Source organism: Nerophis ophidion, linkage group LG11 (genome assembly GCF_033978795.1).
Source record: "Nerophis ophidion isolate RoL-2023_Sa linkage group LG11, RoL_Noph_v1.0, whole genome shotgun sequence".
Taxonomy (NCBI): domain Eukaryota; kingdom Metazoa; phylum Chordata; class Actinopteri; order Syngnathiformes; family Syngnathidae; genus Nerophis; species Nerophis ophidion.
In genome coordinates, this window is record NC_084621.1 from 32,486,978 (window position 1) to 32,507,008 (window position 20,031).

The 20,031-nt window shown below is 38.5% G+C and overlaps 2 protein-coding genes across 8 annotated transcripts in view; one reads left to right on the plus strand and one right to left on the minus strand.

The window, feature by feature from the left end:
- Positions 1-3,630, plus strand: part of epb41l4b (erythrocyte membrane protein band 4.1 like 4B) — a 97,500-nt gene extending 93,870 nt beyond the window's left edge. For all 5 annotated transcript variants that reach the window (XM_061915660.1, XM_061915662.1, XM_061915661.1 and 2 more), the window contains one exon: positions 1-3,630. This exon is cut by the window's left edge and continues 106 nt beyond it. The gene's annotated coding sequence lies outside the window, so the exon portion shown is untranslated.
- Positions 3,631-11,730: 8,100 nt separating this feature from the next.
- The window catches only part of esrp1 (epithelial splicing regulatory protein 1), a 32,056-nt gene continuing 23,755 nt past the window's right edge, over positions 11,731-20,031 (minus strand). For 2 of the 3 annotated variants that reach the window (XM_061915666.1, XM_061915667.1), the window contains exons 14-15: positions 18,481-18,613; positions 11,731-15,589 (exon numbers count right to left, since the gene is read on the minus strand). In XM_061915666.1, the coding sequence (XP_061771650.1) occupies positions 15,455-15,589; positions 18,481-18,613 (268 nt within the window). In that variant the 3' untranslated portion in view covers positions 11,731-15,454. Of the gene's footprint in view, positions 15,590-17,470; positions 17,597-18,480; positions 18,614-20,031 lie in introns of those variants that run through there. The other variant, XM_061915668.1, reaches the window with a different exon arrangement.

Below are 20,031 nucleotides of genomic sequence, written 5' to 3' on the forward strand. Positions count from 1 at the left end.
TGGCTGAGCTCAACATTTGCGAATATTTCTTCGCACAAATGATATTTGCTTCAAAGTGTTCCTTCTTCTCTGCGCTTTCTGTCCAAACTCACTGCAGGCATGTCTGAAGTGTGGCCCCTGCCACCATTTTCAGCCCGCAGCTGGTTTTCTGTTGGCGTTAGGCATATTGTAATAATCAAATGACTTGATTATTAATAAAACGTTACAAATGACAGTATTTAGCTGTAAGAAAAAGTTAAGATGTTAGCATCGACGGATTGCTTTAAACATCTTTAATGTACAAAATGTATCAAAATGCTTTAACGTGTTAAAGGTTTGGACACTAATAAAATGGACTTCAAGCTGCAGATGCTGCATGCTTGATATTATTATATAATATAAATATATGTATTTATTCTTTATACAGTACAGCCTGCTGTATGCTGGCTGATTGTTGTTATTTTCAGCTCTTCAGGAGTTACGACTTGAATGTATCAAACTTAAAAGATCTTTTAAAAGAGACTGATCCAATTCTAACTAATGCAGTGTTTGTCCACACATTGGGACGCCACTACACTACAAGAAGTGAAAATAAAATAAAAGGCAGGCGCTTTCTTTCGCAGCTATAACATCAAAATGTGAGCTTTCTGTCTTCACTGCAACTCATCGCTGGTGTTCCTCCACACCGCACTCATCTGAGCATGCTTTTATGCACATTGCTTTGTGCACTGCTGCACCAAAACAATAATTCATAACTCTTTTACAAATATACAATTCAGGGATTTAATGTTTGCTATTGTTGTTGTTGTTTGTACTCGTATGTGCATGCTTCTTTAGACTTTCATTCATTTTACTGTCAAGTTTCTTTTTCTATTGGGGACATTTTATTCTGCCCATAAATGTATTGTAAACACATTGCCACCATTTTTCAATTATTATCAGATGTTTATTGTTTTTATTGTATTGTTCAAGATTGAACAACTTGCAAAATAATACATTTACAATTGATTATACATGAAATATACTGTTATTCATTGATTGTATTCATCCATCCATTTTCTACTGCTTATTCCCTTTTGGGGTCGCGGGGGGCGCTCGCGCCTATCTCAGCAACAATCGGGCGGAAGGCGGGGTACACCCTGGACAAGTTTCCACCTCATCGCAGGGCCAACACAGATAGACAGACAACATTCACACACTAGGGACCATTTTAGTGTTGCCAATCAACCTATCCCCAGGTGCATGTTTTTGGAAGTGGGAGGAAGCCGGAGTACCCGGAGGGAACCCACGCATTCACGGGGAGAACATGCAAACTCCACACAGAAATATCCTGAGCCTGGATTTGAACCCAGGACTGCAGGACCTTCGTATTGTGAGGCAGACGAACTAACCCCTCTCCCACCTACAAGTACAACCCATTTATCATTTATTCTTTTAATTATCATTGGGTTTTCAAGCTGCTGTCTAAAAGTGTCCACTAGATGGCAACAAATTGTGTGAAGTGTGGCAGCAGACGATATTACGTCGCACAACACCTGCAAGTGAAGAAGTCACGCCTATTATTGCACGTGTAAAGTTTGAAGCTGACTTTTGATTGATTGAAACTTTTATTAGTAGATTGCACAGCACAGTTCAGTACATATTACCTACAATTGACCACTAAATGGTAACACCCGAATACGTTTTTCAACCTGTTTAAGTCGGAGTCCACGTTAATCGATTCATGGTAGTGACATATAATGTAAGTAAGAATGTGTTTGTTACCATTAAATGTTGTCAGCGTGTCATTCCATTTTTAAGGTGACATGTTTGGTACACTTGGCAACGCCTTCGTCTGTTTCCCTCACATACACGATATCAGAAATAAAACATTATATCAAAAACAAAACAATATCGAGAAGAAAACAGTTGATAAAATAACCCAGTATTTATATGTCGCCTTTCTCTTTGTGGTCAGTGTTTCAAGGTCGCATCGTCAGCGTTGGAGCATCTTGTGTGTGTTTGCAAGCACGCGTGCGCGTCTGCACTGACTGACGCGGGAATGTGGATGAGCCTTGCCCAGCGTGTGCGTGTTAGTACGTGTGTGTGAGTGTGTGTGCGAGTATGTGTGTGCGCGTGCTTGTGTGAGTGTGCGTTCCCCTCCCTGTGAGGGAATGCTGCCCTTCCAAAGAAGACTACAGAGATGTATGATCAGCCTGTACTGGCCTATCAGGTCCAGCCCGCAATGAGTCAGCTTGTAATTGTTGTGTTGTTAGCAGGGGTGGGTAGTAACGCGCTACATTTACTCCGTTACATCTACTTGAGTAACTTTTGGGATAAATTGTACTTCTAAGAGTAGTTTTTATGCAACATACTTTTACTTTTACTTGAGTATATTTATAAAGAAGAAACGCTACTTTTACTCCGCTCCATTTATCTACAATCAGCTCGTTACTCGTTACTTTTTTTTTTTATCGATCTGTTAATGCACGCTTTGTTTGTTTTGATTTTGTCGGACACGCATTCAAAGTAGGAACTACGCATGCCCGCGTTTCACCAATCAAATGCAGTCACTGGTGACGTTGGACCAATAAAACAGAGCCAGGTGGTCACGTGACCGTAACATGTTGAAAAACTTATTGGGGTGTTACCATTTAGTGGTCAATTGTGCGGAATATGTACTGCACTGTGCAATCTACTAATAAAAGTTTCGATCAATCAATCAAAAGTGTAAAGGAAAAAAGACACTTTCAATCAACCCTTCTTCGATTACGCTTGCGCCTCCTGGTACCCCAGCACCTCCAAAACCCTCAAATCTAGACTCCAAACATCCCAGAATAAGCTAATCCGGTTACTTTTAGACCTCCACCCCAGATCACACCTCAATCCAACCCACTTCTCCGAAGTGGGCTGGCTCAGGGTGGAGGACAGAGTAAAACAACTTGCACTGAGCCTAGTCTATAAAATCCGCTACACCTCCTTGATACCGAAGTACATGTCAAATTACTTCCTTAACGTAAATGACCGCCATAACCACAACACCAGGGGGAGCTCCACAAACCACGTTAAACCCAGATTTCGATCTAACAAAGGTCTTAACTCATTCTCTTTCTATGCCACATCAATGTGGAATGCACTCCCAACAGGTATAAAAGTAAGTGCATCTCTATATTCCTTCAAAACCGCTCTAAAACAACACCTCCAGGCAACTTCAACACTTTACTAATACCCTCCTCCATTCACATCCCATCTCCCCGGATTATAAACAACTCAAATGTACTTCTAATGTATATACTTGTTCTTATGCTATCTGAACTCACTATGTTCTCTGCTGGCTGTACATATCCTACTAAATAAGACCTACACTGTTTCAATGTCCACATTTCTCTGTTGATGCAATTGTTGATGACTGAAGTTCTGATATCAACCAAAGCTCCTCATCCCACCCCCCGGATTGTAAATAATGTAAATAATTAAATGTACATACTATGATGATTAACTTGTGTGATGACTGTATTATGCTGATAGTATATATTTGTACCATGAATTGATTAACGTGGACCCCGACTTAAACAAGTTGAAAAACTTATTCGGGTGTTACCATTTAGTGGTCAATTGTACGGAATATGTACTGTACTGTGCTATCTACTAATAAAAGTATCAATCAATCAATCAATCAATCAATTTCAACCGTATTTCCCATCAAAAGCCTAAAGACTGATTGCACAGTTCCTGTCTTCACAATAAAAGCGGCGCTCCATCGCGCCTGCGCTAACAAAATAAGAGTCTCTGAAAGCCAGCGCAAACAAGCTAAGAAGCTACGGAGTTTGCCGCCAATGTATTGTTTGTAAAGTGTATTAAAACGAATACGGAAGCTGGACAAATAAGATGCCCAAAACCAACGACTTTCATGTGGTATTAGACAGAAAAGAGGAACTTTTTTTTTCCTCCATTTGAAAATGTGGACATTATCAGCACTATACTGTCTGATTCCAATCAATGCAAGTCATCAGAATCAGGTAATACACCAACTTATATTCTTGTCTTCATGAAAGATAGGAATCTATGTGTTAAACATGCATGTATATTCATTAAAACACCTTTAAAATGTCAACAAAAACGGCAAAATAAATAACTATAAATTATATACTGTATATATATATATATATATATATATATATATGTGTGTGTGTATGTATATATGAGGTAGATCACCTCGACTTGGTCATTTATTAAGTAATTGATTTACGTTGAAAAACATATTGGGGTGTTACCATTTAGTGGTCAATTGTACGGAATATGTACTGTACTGTGCAATCTATTAATACAAGTTTCAATCAATCAATCAATCAATCAATCGATGAATGCCTAATGAGCCTATGGTGCTGTTAAGTTATTGTGACTCAATTTTCCTTAATATTTTTATTTTAATGTATTATTATTTAATATGTATTTTTGTTTTAGTTGCTTAAGAGATATTCCTGGCTATGAATTTGCTCATTGCTATTTTTATGTTTTTGTGCATTATTTGTTGCTGTAATCATTAAACAAACAGGTTACTCATCAGTTACTCAGTACTTTAGTAGTTTTTTCACAACATACTTTTTACTTTTACTCAAGTAAATATTTGGATGACTACTCCTTACTTTTACTTGAATAATAAATCTCTAAAGTAACAGTACTCTTACTTGAGTACAATTTCTGGCTACTCTACCCACCTCTGGTTGTTAGACTTACTTGCTTGACTTCAGTACTGATTAGCGCGGTACAGTACCACGTGACTTCACCCAGCCAATCACAAAAGGCGTAAAAGACGAGAAAGATGTTGAAAGTCAAATACAATTTGTTTTTATAAATAAATGGTTTGCATTCCAACAAAAAATAGGGATGTTATTTTGTATAACAGCAAAAAGGAAAAACGTGAGGATTTTATTTTGAAGAAAATGTCACAATTTTATGCATTCATTGAAATTATTTTTTTCACGTGTGATGAGGAGGATGAACCAAGTTTATGATTAGAATTTTTAAAACATGGTAGCTGCATTAAAAAAAAAATCTAATCATAAAATAGAAAGTAATTTTCAAAAGCATATTTTTCTACCTTTAATTATAAAGTATTGCCTCTAAAGCAGGGGTAGGGAACATATGTTTATAGAGCAGGGGTCTCAAACTCAATTTACCTGGGGGCCACTGGATGTAGAAAGTGGGTGAGGCTGGGCCGCAAGAAAAGATTTCTTAAAAAAAATCTAACATGCACTTTTTAACGAATTCACCTTCTTGAATGGCTTTCCCGCCCTTGTAACATACTTGCCAACTCATGTGATCTTTCCGGGAAACACCTGAATATCAGTGCCCTACCCGACAATCTTTTCAACCGGACAGCAATATTAAGGGCGTGCCGTGATGGCACTGCCTTTAGCGTCCTCTACAACCTGCCGTCTCGTCAGCATTTCCACCATATAAACAGTGTGCCAGCCCAGTCACATATTGCATGAGGCTTCTGCAAACCCAGGGAAGCGACTGCAAGACATAGTTGATCAACAGCCATACAGGTCACACTGAGGGTGGCCGTATAAACAACTTTAACACTGTTACAAATATGCGCCACACTATGAACCCACACCAAACAAGATTGACAAACACATTTTGGGAAAACATCCGCACCGTAACAACATAAACACAACAGAACAAATACCCAGAATCCAATGCAGCCCTAACTCTCCCAGGCTACAATAGGGGGCGGGGTTGGGGGGTAGGTGTATATTGTAGCCCGGAAGAGTTAGTGCTGCAAGGGGATCTGGGTATTTGGTTTTTGTGTTTATGTTGTTACGGTGCGGATGTTCTCCCAAAATATGTTTGTCATTCTTGTTTGGTGTGGGTTCACAGTGTGGCACATATTTGTAACAGTGTTAAAGTTGTTTATACGGCCGCCCTCAGTGTGACCTGTGTGGCTGTTGATCAACTATGTCTTGGAGTCGCTTACTGCATCTGTTAAAGCCAAATACAACACGTGGCTGGGCTGGCACAATGTTTGTACAGGTTGTAGGGGACAGTAAAGGCAGTTCCTCCACGGTGCCCTCTTAATATTACCCCTGGAGGGACACCTTTAAATGAGAGTCGTGGGTATAAAAATACGAAGCTGTAAAGATTAGATTAGATTAGATAGTACTTTATTTATTCCGTCAGGAGAGTTCCTTCAGGAAAATTACAATTTTCAGCACAATCCCATTCAAGATCAGACAAACATTAAAGGGAGACAGAACAGGATCGCTGACGGGTCTGCCGGCTTCCAGCGCCCCTTACAAAAAAAGATGAGATACAGGTAAACAAGGGGGGGAGAAAAAAATAGAAGATTAAAATAAAATAAAAAATAAAAAATCGGTCTTAGCCTGGGCCCTGGAGAGGGGGTGCAGACTGAGGCCAAGGGAAAAAAACAACAACTCATAGCAATAGTACACATCCCTCTTACATGTGTGTAAGAGGGAAACATTAAACTTCAAAGAACACATAGGACATTAAAGACATTAAAGCAGCAGATCCAACCAGACACTTTTACATACAGCTATGAATAAAAAGTAAAAGAAACATATCCACTGTGGTGGCCTCTGCGGTGTTCCACGCCATCATCCGCTGGGGTGGAGGGAGCATGGCCAGAGACAGGAGCAGACCCAACAAAGCAACCAAGACAGCCGACTCCACTCTCGGTCAGTGTCCAGTCCGCATGGATGAGCGATGATACGTCCAAGGAGACTGAGGTGTCCGACACCTGCTCACCCAGCCAAGACACCGCGAAGCCTCTCCGTCCCAGCGCTCAGTGCCAGCTCCGCAGCCCTGTCCCCTCATCCGCATCTCCTCCAGTCCCTCCAAACCGACTCCGGTGTGGCAGAGACCCAGCAGCTGGTCTCCATGGCCAAAAGGCTCCCGGGAGGCAGATCCAGAAGTCCACAAAAAAGCACCACAGAGGTCACGAAAGTGCCACCCGTTGTCACACAGTCCCAAAGGGTCCCGGACCAAAAGGCAAAAAAATATAATAACACATGAAAACAAGAGGGAAACACAAAAGGATGATACAAGAGCACAGAGCTCCTGCCTACAGCAGCCACTACAGCAGCGCCATTCATATAAAATTTGCGGACCGCACCAACATTAAATTTCATATCAAGGTGCGGGCCGCAAAATAACGTCTCACGGGCCGCAATTGGCCCGCGGGCCGCGTGTTTGAGACCCCTGCTCTAGAACCAGATGTGGCTCTTTTGATGACTGCATCTGGCTCTCAGATAAATCTTAGTTGACATTGCTTAACACGGTAAGTAATGAATAATTCCGCTGGTAATCATGATGTTAAAAATAACGTTCAAAATATAAAACATTCTAATGCGTTTTAATCTATCCATCCGTTTTATACCGCACCTGTTCAAGAAATAATGTTATTAAAAATAATTAGAGACTTATTATACTCTAAAAATGTTGGTCTTACTTAAAAAATGCATGCATTTAGTTGTATTCAGTGTTAAAGGCCTACTGAAACCCACTACTACCCACCACACAGTCTGATAGTTTATATATCAATGATGAAATATTAACATTGCAACACATACCAATACGGCCTTTTTAGTTTACTAAATTCCAATTTTAAATTTCCCGGGACTTTTTTCTTGAAAACGTCGCGTAATGATGACGTGTACGCGTGACGTCACGGGCTGTTATGAATATGAGCGCTGCGCACACACACAGCTAAAAGTTGTCTGCTTTAACGGCATAATTACACAGTATTTTGGAGTTCTGTGTTGCTGAATCTTTTGCAATTTGTTCAATTAATATTGGAGAAGTCAAAGTAGAAAGACAGAGTTGGGAAGCTGTAGCCTTTAGCCACACAAACACACAGTGATTCCTTGTTTAAAATTCACGGAGGTGAAACTTTCCTATGGATCAGGGCGGACATGGATCCCGACTACATGTCAACCAGCAGGTTTCGGTGAGAAAATTGTGGTTAAAAAGTCGCCTCTTACCGGATATAAGCTGAGCTTCTGCCTCCCGTACAGCTGCCGTCTACTTACCCGAGACACTGCGCGTCAACACCCGGCCGTGGACGTACACTTCCGACTATCAGGTACAGTTAAACTCACTAAAACACTAGCAACACAATAGAAAGATAAGGGATTTCCCAGAATTATGTCTCTAAAAACATATGAATCCGTCTCAATGCAACGCGATTGCAATCGCGTTTTGTTTTTTTGTTTTTTTTCTAGTCCGTCGCTTTCAATATCCTCAAACACGAATCTTTCATCCTCGCTCAAATTAATGGGGAAATTGTCGTTTTCTCGGTCGGAATAGCTGTTTTTGTTGGAGGCTCCCATTAAAATCAATGTGAATATATGAGGAGCCCTCAACATATGACGTCATCGTCTGCGACTTCCGGTAGAGGCAGGGCTTTTCTCCAGTTGCGAACTTTATCGTGGATGTTCTCTACTAAATCCTTTCAGCAAAAATATGGCAATATCGCGAAATGATCAAGTATGACACATAGAATGGACCTGTTATCCCTGTTCAAATAAGAAAATCTCATTTCAGTAGGCCTTTAAAAAAAGTATGATATGGCTCTCACGGAAATACATTTTAAAGTATTTGGCTTTCATGGCTCTCTCAGCCAAAAACGTTCCGGACACCTGCTCTAAAGGCTTAGTTGGCCACATGCGTGGACAGCACCTTTTAGCTCTTATTTTCAAATTACACTACTGAGTTGAGGTCTTATGGCCCTTATGTGGACACTTAAACTGCTATCTGGTGGTGTCAGAAGAGTATAACATACAATGGAATTTGGGGGGAAAAAAGTGTAAAAATAAGAATTACCAAGTCACTAAACATGAAGTAAAGTTTTTTTTTACGTAGGGCTGCAACTACTAATCGATTAGAATCGATTATAAAAATAGTTGCCGGTTAATTTAGTCATCGATTCGTTGGATGTATGCAATGCGCATGCGCTGAGGCTCTTTTTTTTTTTTCCCCCTAAACCTTTATTTATAAACTGCAACATTTACAAACAACTGAAAAATAATAATCAAAATAAGTACAAAAACAGTACAAAACAGCGCCGAGGCTACGTGTCATGAGGTGGCAGTAAGACAGCCAATGATGTGTCATGTGCAGCTCACGTGACCACACCGTCTCCATTGGTGGAAACATTCGAAAAATGGCGGAGGGAAGCAGTACGGATAGTTCAGCGGGGAAACATCTCGAGGTTATTGCTTCAATGGAGAAAAGTGTACGACCTAAGTCGTCAAAACACTTTACTTTAAAGACTTCAAAGAAGACATTTCAGCAAAACGTGCAGCATGGACCTCGCATGGCACGGAAGGACAACATTGCTTCGGCAGCACCTGACGAGGAGCCATGGATGAAGGGAAGAACTCACGGTACGTAACTTTTTTAAGTCCATAGTCCAAGTACATTGATCCGTTGTGTCCGTCTTTGTGTGTTTTTAATCTTTTGTTAACGAGGAGATTTTTTTAAGGAAGCGCAGAAACAACTGTTGTGTATTAACTTTCAGTGTTGGGAACTTTTTGGATAGGGTTGGTGACTTAATTTTCGGTGTTGTTTTGAGTGGCAACAGGCATTCATTCATAAGTTCAGCTTTTTTGTGAGTACCGCTAACGTTATGTCTTTGTTGCAACGCGGGGCTGATGTGTCTCCGGCACATTTGACTCCGTTTTGAGAGAGAAAGCGCACGTATAAACGTAATGGACAGAAATATCTCAGGTTGGTTTCATAATGGATCAATAAACCAATACACCAATAAAGCTGTATACATCTATTTAGACCTGAGTGACGCCTTAGTATAACTAAACATTATGAAGGTGCTGGAATATTTCATGCTATTATTCAGAGGTAGCCTAAAGTGAATCCTTTATTATTCAGAACAGAAACGTGTACTATATCTGATCTGATGAGTTACATGTCTGTGTTGTTATTAGTGTATTCTGCAACTCCAATGTCCCTTTATTTAATTTAGCTGTTTTTTTAATATGGTGGCGTATTTTTCTTTTACGTCAGAAATGATTAATCAAACCAACTGGGTATTTATTGAGTTACTCGTAAATGATGCAACTATGTACGTTCATAATATGGTTTCTCTCATTTCAGAAAGAAACAAGCCAGCATTAGTGACTTGGTACAATGGAAGGTGTGCTCACCACGGCAAGCGGCTGCATTGACTGATGCTATCCTGAATATGTTGGTAACTGACATGAGGCCACTATCAATGGTGGAAGATGAAAGTTTTAGACAAATGATTCACGTCCTCAACCCTGGTAACACTCTTCCCTCAAGGAACCATTTTACCAAACTGATGGAGAGGAAGTACGAGCGGATATTCCATGCTGTGTAGACTGACATAAAAGCCACCCAGAGCAAAATTGCTCTCACTACTGATGGGAGAACAAGTGTAGCCACCTTGGCAATACATGCCACTTCATTGGAGACGAGTGGGACATGAAGTCAATCTGCCTTACGACCATGCCACTAGAGGAATTCCCCTAAGCAAAATGATTGCTATTGTGCATGACAATGGTTCACTTCATTAAAAAAAATACAATTTTTGTAACACTTGCCCTGTTTTATTTGGCAAGTCGAAAGGACATGGTGCCAGAACAATTTCCCTTGTGGATCATTAAAGTTTGTCTAAGTCTAAGTATGCTGTTTTTTTTAAATAAAATGGAAATTGGAAATGATAGAAATGTAGTTTGTCTCTTTTATCCGATTATTAATCGATTAATCAAAGTAATAATAAACAGATAAATCGATTATCAAATTAATCGTTAGTTGCAGCCCTATACCCATGGACTACGTACATCATATCAAAAGATGATTCTTAGTTTTTATTCTAATTGGGGTCCAATAAACCCAAATAGCAAAGAGAAATAAAATAAAAAACATGTAAACAAACAGCTTGGGCCTCAAGAGGTTTTGATATACTGTAGTGTTTCTAATTATTATTATTATTATTATTATTATTATTACTACAGACACAGTCCAGAAGTAAAACTTGGCTACTCTACAATTTTAATAAGAAACATTTTAAATTATTTTTTTTCGAAAATCAATTTTTCCCAATAAAATAACATTTTTATTTTTAATATACGTTAAACTATAGTGAAGATTATCAACCTTATTGTTTTTTTTTTCAAAGACAAATGTAAAAGTTGACTGCAGTCCTGTAGAGTGCTGTTTGGAATATGTCAAAGGGAATGAAAGAAATCAATAAATTAATCAAAAGTATTGTTGATTGTTGATATCAAAGTTGTTAAAACAATAAATAACTTCAGTGTTTGAAAGTGCTTTTTTAAATCATTTTATTTAAAAATATATATATTTTACTCTAGGGGTGTTAAGGAATGGTCTTTTTTCTCCTCCTGCATATTTGATTATGTGTTGTAGAGGTGTGAAAGAAGCAGCGAGTGTTTTAGTCGGGTGGGGGGTGGGGGGTGGGGGGTGGGGGGTTGACCAGGATTGAATTACACAATGTTAATTCTCCCCTGGGGGGTCTGACATGTTTTTTTTGTGTGTCTGCTTTTCTTCTTTCTTCTGTTCTCGCTATTCTGCTCTCACATAATGTGTGTGTGTAATCACTGTGGACACTAAGGGACTTCCCACTTGAGCCTGTGGCCACTAAGTAGTCTTCGCTTGAGTGTTGACACACACACACACACACACACACACGCACACGCACACGCACGCACATTTTTCATAATTGTTCTTCAATGCAGCAAAAAGTGATGCAATTGTCATGAAGTTTTATTTGGCTTGTAGTCATGATACTGATTATTACAAAAGGGTTCACTTTGTTTCTTAGCCGATTGCGGCATCACTTTCAATTACAAGGAAAAAAACAAACTTTGTTGAACAATTCAGTGTAACATAAACTAGCATATAGTTATTTGTATACAGTATATATGTATATGGTATATTGAGATGTATTGATAGCAGTGCATTGGTATTTGGCTTTATGTAAACATTTGTAATATACATACTTCTTCATGCACTAAAGCTTCCAATATAATGGGTGGATGTGGAAAAAAACACATGAAATGTGCTCCACAAACACCTTGCTACTACTTAAGGGCCACACTCAAAAGATACATTATGTTGAAATATTATGAGAACAAAGCAAATATTGTTGTTGTAATTTGATGGATTTTTTTAATGCACGCTAATAAAGTTGTGACATTACTCAATGTGTATATATTTTTTTAAGAAGTAAGTACAATTAGGAGAAACAACTTTTCTTTTTGTGGTATTTGTGACAATAAAAAAGATGTATTAAAAATATATGTATGTGTGTGTACGTATATATACACACACACACATAAATATATATATATACACACACACACACACATGCACATCTATATTAGTGGTTCTTAACCAGGGTTCGATCGAACCCTAGGGGTTCGGCGGAGGTCAAAACACACCCGACTCATCGTGTAAATACAAACTTCTCCCTGTCAGATTATTACGGATACGGCAACAGCTGACTGATTTGCAGGTGTATAATTTGTTGTGATTTGATGCACTGTGTTGGTTTTGTTGTTTGAACAAGGTGATGTTCATGCACGGTTCATTTTGTGCACCAGTAAAAAAAACAAACATGGTAAAACTTTAGTATGGGGAACATATTCACCATTAATATAGGCGTTTATTAACATGCAAATTAGTAACATATTGGCTCTTAACTAGTCATTAAGTTCTTATTAAAGCCTTATTCGGCATGGCCTTATTATAACCCTAACCCTGACCCTAACCAAATAACTCTAAATTAAGTCTTTATCACTTAGAATATGTTCCCCTAGTGTCCAAATAACTCTAAATTAAGTCTTTGTTAATTAGAACAGTGGTTCTCAAATAGGGGTACTTGAAGGTATTCCAAGGGGTACGTGAGATTTTTTTTTTAAATATTGAAAAAATAGCAACAATTCAAAAATTCTTTATATATATATTTATTGAATAATACTTCAACAAAATATGAATGTAAGTTCATAAACTGTGAAAAAAAAAATACAACAATGCAATATTCAGTGTTGACAGCCAGATTTTTTGTGGACATGTTTCATAAATATTGATGTTAAAGATTATTTTTTTTGTGAAGAAATGTTTAGAATTAAGTTAATGAATCCAGATGGATCTCTATTACAATCCCCAAAGAGGGCACTTTAAGTTGATGATTAATTCTGTGTGTAGAAATCTTTATTTATAATTGAATAACTTGTTTATTTTTCAACAAGTTTTTAGTTATTTTTATATCTTTTTTTCAAAATAGTTCAAGAAAGACCATTACAAATGAGCAATTTTTTGCACTGTTATACAATTTAATAAATCAGAAACTGATGACATAGTACATTTTACTTCATCTGTTTTGTTCAACCAAAAATGCTTTGCTCTGATTAGGGGGTACTTGAATTGAAAAATGTTCACAGGGGGTACATCACTGAAAAAAGGTTGAGAACCACTGACTTAGAATATGTTCCCCATACTAAAGTGTTACCAAAAACATAGAACTTTGTCTTGAATTTGAAAAAAAAAAACATTTTATTTTTCACTAAAGAAGGGTTCGGTGAATGCACATATGAAACTGGTGGGGTTCGGTACCTCCAACAAGGTTAAGAACCACTGATCTATATACTTTATTAGTGTATGTTATTATAAGGAAAAGTTTCATCGACCAAGACAAAGTTGAAATATTCCATAAGAAAGTAGTTTTTTTCTTACGTACATAAAATTGTAACTCTAAGGAAATTAAGTTATAATCTTACCAGGATGAGAATTATCGTGAAATATTCTAGGAACATTTTCTAATTTCCCAAGAATGGTCATATTACCAAAAAAATTGTTATTTGAAGAGAAAAAAGTTGTATTAATATTATACTGTCTCTGAATAATATTGTAAAATATGAGAAAAACGTTTCACCCCAAAAATGTATACTGTGAGATTTTTATTTATTCATTTTTTTTACATAAATTAAGATGTGATATTTAAAAAATGGATGAAATGGTCATATTAAAAGGCGGGAGGTTTTCATTTTAAGAGAAGAACATTGTAATATTAAAGGGAAAAAGTTCCAAAAAATATGTCATTTTAAGAGAACAGAGTTGTCATATTAAAGTTAAAAATAGTTATAATTGTTTTATCTTAGGTGGATAACATTGTTGTTAATGGAAAAAAGCTGTTTCACCAGAAAAATATTGTACCATGCGAAAAAAATATTCTGTTACATGAATAAAGATGTGATATTTTCATTAAAACATTTGACAAAATGGTTATATTAAGAAGGGGACAATTTGTATGTTTAAGAAAATAACGTTGACATTTTCCAAAAATAATACTGGAAAATTTTGAATAAAATTTGTTTTAAGAGAATAAACAAAGCTGTAATTTCACGACAAAGTGGTAATAATTACTGTATGTGATAACAGGAAAAAAGGGTCGTCATAACAAAATATTTTTGATGTTTATGATAAGAAAAAAAGTACACATTTGTGGTAATTAGGTAACATTGTATGTAAACAGGGCAGCGCGGTGGTAAAAGGGGTTAGTGCATGTGCCTCACAATACGAAGGTCTTGAGTAGTCCTGAGTTCAATACCGGGCTCGGAATCTTTCTGTGTGGAGTTTGCATGATCTGTGTGGGTTCCCTCCGGGTACTCCGGCTTCCTCCCACCGCTAAAAGCAAACATCTGGGGATAGGTTGATTGGCAACACTAAATTGGCCCTAGTGTGTGAACGTGAGTGTGAATGTTGTCTGTCTATCTGTGTTGGCCCTGCGATGAGGTGGCGACTTGTCCAGGGTGTACCCCGCCTTCCGCCTGAATGTAGCTGAGATAGGCTCCAGCATCCCCCGCAACCCCAAAAGGGAAAAGCGGTAGTAAATAGATGGATGGATGGATGTAAACGTATTTTACCAGACAAACATTGTACTGTCGGAGTGATTTTGACAAAAATAAATACAAAATATTAAATTACTTGAATAAACATGAAATCTGCTTGTGGAAATGACAATTTTTCTTCATTATATTACAACTTTGTTCCCCGGGTCAATTAATTTAATTTTCTTCTTTTCAGTGTGGCCCTAAAAGTCTAATAAGTCCTATGTCCACACGCGCACGCACGCACGCACGCACGCACGCACACATACACACACACACACACACACACACACACACACACACACACACATATATATACAAAAAATGCGCGCGAACACACTTTCTTCACGGAGAAGCTTGAACAGTGTTTACTACAAGAACATTTGTGACTACTTTGGCTATCAAATATATAATAGTGATTATTATAATATTAATGTAACATGAAAAAAATCTATAAAGCTTTTTGTACAATAAAGGACAAATAATTGGTACAAAATATAGTAGTGTCTGTTTTTGCGAACATAAATAGGACTACTTTGAAAAGGCTAACAATACACAATATTTGGACCAGGTGTGAGTCTTTAAAGCAGACTCAGGTCCAGGTACTGTCCTGCAGGTTTGCTCACCAGGGCGGGGAGGGACACCACAGGTGGGTCACCTCCGCCCGATTGGCCAATCAGGCTGCTACTCAGGAGGGAGACCGGCTCCACAGCAGTCTGGAAAAGAGAAAAGAGAATTCAAATGGCGTAAAATTTAATAGTAATAATGTTTGGTTGAAGTACGTCTCCACGCATCTTCGCCATCTATCAGCGGTCAAGTCTTTAGTTTGACTCAAGATCAAACAAAGTTCTGTACAATTTGGAATTCAAGGGTAGTAGTAAATAAAGTGCAAATTCCACAATGTCACCACACAACTTTCTAACCAGAGTTCAGCTCAATTAGCACCTAAAGCACAAGTGTCAAACCCAAAGCCACATCTGTAATTTTTTAAAAATATAAAGTACTTGATCTTTTCTTACTAAAAGCATTTGTAAGTACTGACTGCATTTGCATATAGAGTGCCTGGAGAGAAAAAACCCACACAGTGACGGGGAAACATGCAAACTCCACACAGAAACACACCGAGCCTGGGAACCCAACCCAGGACCTTCTCATTGTAAGGCACGAGCACTAAACCGTGCTGACCCTGTAAAAAAACGTGGTGCCATTTTCCTATTTACAGTAATATGCCGTAAAAAAAATTATACGAAGAAATTCTGGTGACTGAACTGCCAGTCTACAGTTTGTTTTTAACAGGGTACGTAAAACAATATATAATGACTAAATGCATAGGCTATTGTGGAATAAATGACATGAGGTCAATCCTTATGTATTTATATTCATATTAGTCACACTTACGAATAGCCCTCCGGGGGCATCCATAACTGCGATGTGGCCCTCTATGAAAACGTGTTTGTGTGTCTCATGTCATGTTACAACAAAATTGTTGCATTGTTGACAGCGGTACACACGTGTTTGTCCGGGCTCTCCTGTACATTTTTGTCCAAAATCATTGAATGAGCCACATTCCCAGTTTGGATCATTATAATCCTCACTCTTCAAGTAAAACAAAAAAGGTGGAAGCAAATGAGCATCTTACTGAGAATTGAATTTCAAGTTGACCAATTTCTCGGCAAGTGAGATGCCTGATTTATAATTTAGCAAAAACTATTACCAACTCAGAGTCGACGCAGCAGCTAAGCAAGTCAGTAGCTACATAAGCAAATACTTGGTGAATATACTTGGTGAATATACAGGTCACACCATGTAAATGAATAATTAGGCGTTTTTGGATGTATTTAGAGGGTTTTTAGGCAACATTAAGGACTACAATTAGCTGCATTGTTCGCCCCCTCTCCCTAGCATGTATTTACAATTGAGAATACAATAAAAAAAAAAAGATTTGTGTTCTTGTCTCACATTAGGATGAGAGTAAATGATGGGCAAAGTTCCCCTTTGAAGTCTTATTACTATAACATGCCTTCTTAAGTCGACATCAACAAACATGGTGGACTGCTTGTGTCGAATTTAGTGAAGTAAATGAGCAAGCAATGGCTAGATTGGGGATTACACTAATTAGACCCGCATGTGTCGACAACAGTCAGTCTGAGGGGCGTCGACATAAATGGTCGAATGTCCACTGAAAATTAATTCAATTGAAACACTGGTTTTCATGGTATTCCCCATTAGGGATGGGAATTTATAAGAATTTTCCAGTTCAAATTCCAGTTTAAATTTTGAGTGTTGTTAAATGTTGCTTGACGATTCAGTCCCTTATCAGTTTTCTTATTGATTTTCATTTAGAAAAAAAGGAAACAAAAAGATGGACTAACATCAATTGTGTTTAGTTTAGAGGTAACGTAAACTCACAAAGCACCACAAACATAAAAAAAACAACTTTTGAAAACAATTCTGTAGAATCACCCACATAATGGAAATAATTGAGTGAAAATGTGGTTGCAGGAAAATATGCAACTTTTCTCCGGCTACATCTGAACAATCACCTCTTGATAGTCAGGAGCACTGCGGCAAACGGGTTTAAGCTTTTGACCACAAACTTATTCACTGCTTGTCTATATGTACGTGTACTCGCCTGCCGCAGTGAAATAGAAGCCAGCGGCAGACATGAACTGGAGCGAACACTGCCCGCCTCTGAGCCAGAATCTTTCTCTCCTCTCGCTTATCTAAATGAGAAAGCATTAATTTCCATTTAAAAAATAACAGCGCTAACATAATGAGCGGTGAGTTAGTAGTACCTGTTGTAGATGACATGTAGCATTACTGCTGCTAGGATGAGATCGGCGTATTTCAAAAATGCCACGTTAATTTATAGTTATTGTATACGGCATGCTCAAATGTTTCAGCATATTGCTTCTATGTCCTTCTCTTGATGAAATAAAAATCTTGCAAGTGATACAAGTAGCACTGTGATACAAGTAGGACTGTTGCAATGTTTTCTTGTAAAATGTAGTCAACACTGTCATTTTGATGTCTGATATCACTACACAGGTTGTGAAATGACATCATACCAATGTACTGGCATCGCTGAGGGAATTGTTTAAAAATAAGCAAGCGATTCCAAGGAATTGATACACTGGGAACTGGTTCTGAACAAGAACCGATTTTCGATTCCCATCCCATCCTATCCCCATGGTGACCAATAGAAGCAGTCCCAGACAGTGACTAAAGCCACCCCAACTCCAACCCTTAACCACACCTGCCTCACAATTCTTTAGAGCACGGCCAAAATAAAGTTTTAGTCGAGTCAAGAACATGCCCATATGGCTGTGCAATAGAGGGTGGTTAAAATAAACACAGGTACTACCCTAAAAGGATATATAGACTCCAACAAAGTTAGATGTGTTCTCATTGTGGGTGTCAACTTGGGCCCCTTTGACACAAGTTCAAGCAAGAAGAAGAGAGCGAGAGTCTCGCAGCAAGGGAGAGTAGACAGGACCAACTAGTTTGAGAGCCTCCAAGGCAAACACTGACAATACACACCCTCAACACCAGAAGACTTCTTTTGGCACACATCTTGTGTGAAAACTGCACACATCCACAATCTCACCTGATATCCCTGCATTGCGTTAATGAGGTCCTTGCTGCTGTAGGTCAGACCCGGCATGCGCACCAACCCCCCAGGGGTGGACAGGGCAGAGGGGGAGGGGAAGAAACCTACAGTTGTGGGAGAGCCAGGTGGGCTGGAGGAACAAAAAACAAACAAATCAAGACAGGTAGTTATGATGGAAATCTACAGTAGACCTGAAAGCGTACACGTTAATCAGCTTGATAGCACGCAAGGAATATTCTCAGTGAGAACATGGAAGTCAGCCAGGTGTGTGTGCTTCTAATACCATAAAGTTATGTTATTAACAACCTTTGTCCCAGAGACTCACCTTGCAAAGACAAGTGAAGTCAGGCGACACCCCCTCTCTTTTGCTACACTATCTGGTTTCCACTGAGGTCATCTATAAAGCAAGAGCTAACTGAGTTGGCAGGACTTAAAGACTGGCTCAATTCTATCAAACTTGCAAGTGTACTCGTGCAACAACAATAAAGATCCATCCATCCATCCATCCAAATTGAAAACGAATGCACTCAATCATAAAAATGATTAATAAATCCGTTCAAGCATCGCTTAGCAGAGGAATGGCGCAATTCTTCAAATTCCGTGCAAATTATGGCAGTCAGAATAGCAAGTGAACTCATGTGATCAATCAGAAAAAATGGTCACATTATTTATTATACACACAGATTAAAACATATTTTATTTTGCACATTCACCTCAACCGTTGGAGGTTATCTGAAAGGCAAGGCAAGTTTTCATAATACATCTGATTTGTGTAATTTTGGCCTTCAAAATGTATACTCTCTATGTTTCAACGCGCTAAATTAGTCTGATTTCTCAAATTGTTTTTATATTTATTTTATCTACACACCCAAGTGTCCAAATGCATGCACACTCTCAAACGAGACTACTGGTGATACACCATGTGCCTCTCGTACATTGGGGGGGCGCTTATTTCATTTTAGCGCGGATAACTGAATTACTTTTCCAGTTGACCTATGACGTCACACTAGGATTTGCGGATCCTTACAATTTGTTTTAACTAATGTCCGCTGTATTATTGGCACAGATTTCAAATCCATATTACTATAATAATAATGGATTAGATTAGTCTCTAATGGCTATGCTGATGTTGAATAGCAGACAGCATCAAGAAATTATCTTTGATTGTGCAGGGGACGTGACACTTCTGCCAAGAATGTATCGGGTCAGATGCAATGAAAGGCAACGGAAGAGTTTTTACGAAGGAATTTTCAGGGAAAAATCATGGAAACAAAACTTTTGAATGCCTCAAAGTTAATTCAAAAGGCTCTGTGGATTGATGGAAGGAATTTTAAATCCGAAGGAAACGACAGTTTGTGCCCCGACTGATGTTACAGAGGAAGGTTGCTATTGTTTTGGACTATCTTGCCCGTTGTCCATCCATCCATTTTTCTACCGCTTGTCACTCTCGGGGTTGCAGGGGTGGCTGGAGCCTATCGTAACTGCATTCAGGCAAAAGGCGGGGTACACCCTGGAAAAGTTGCCACCTCCTTGCAGTAACTGCATTCA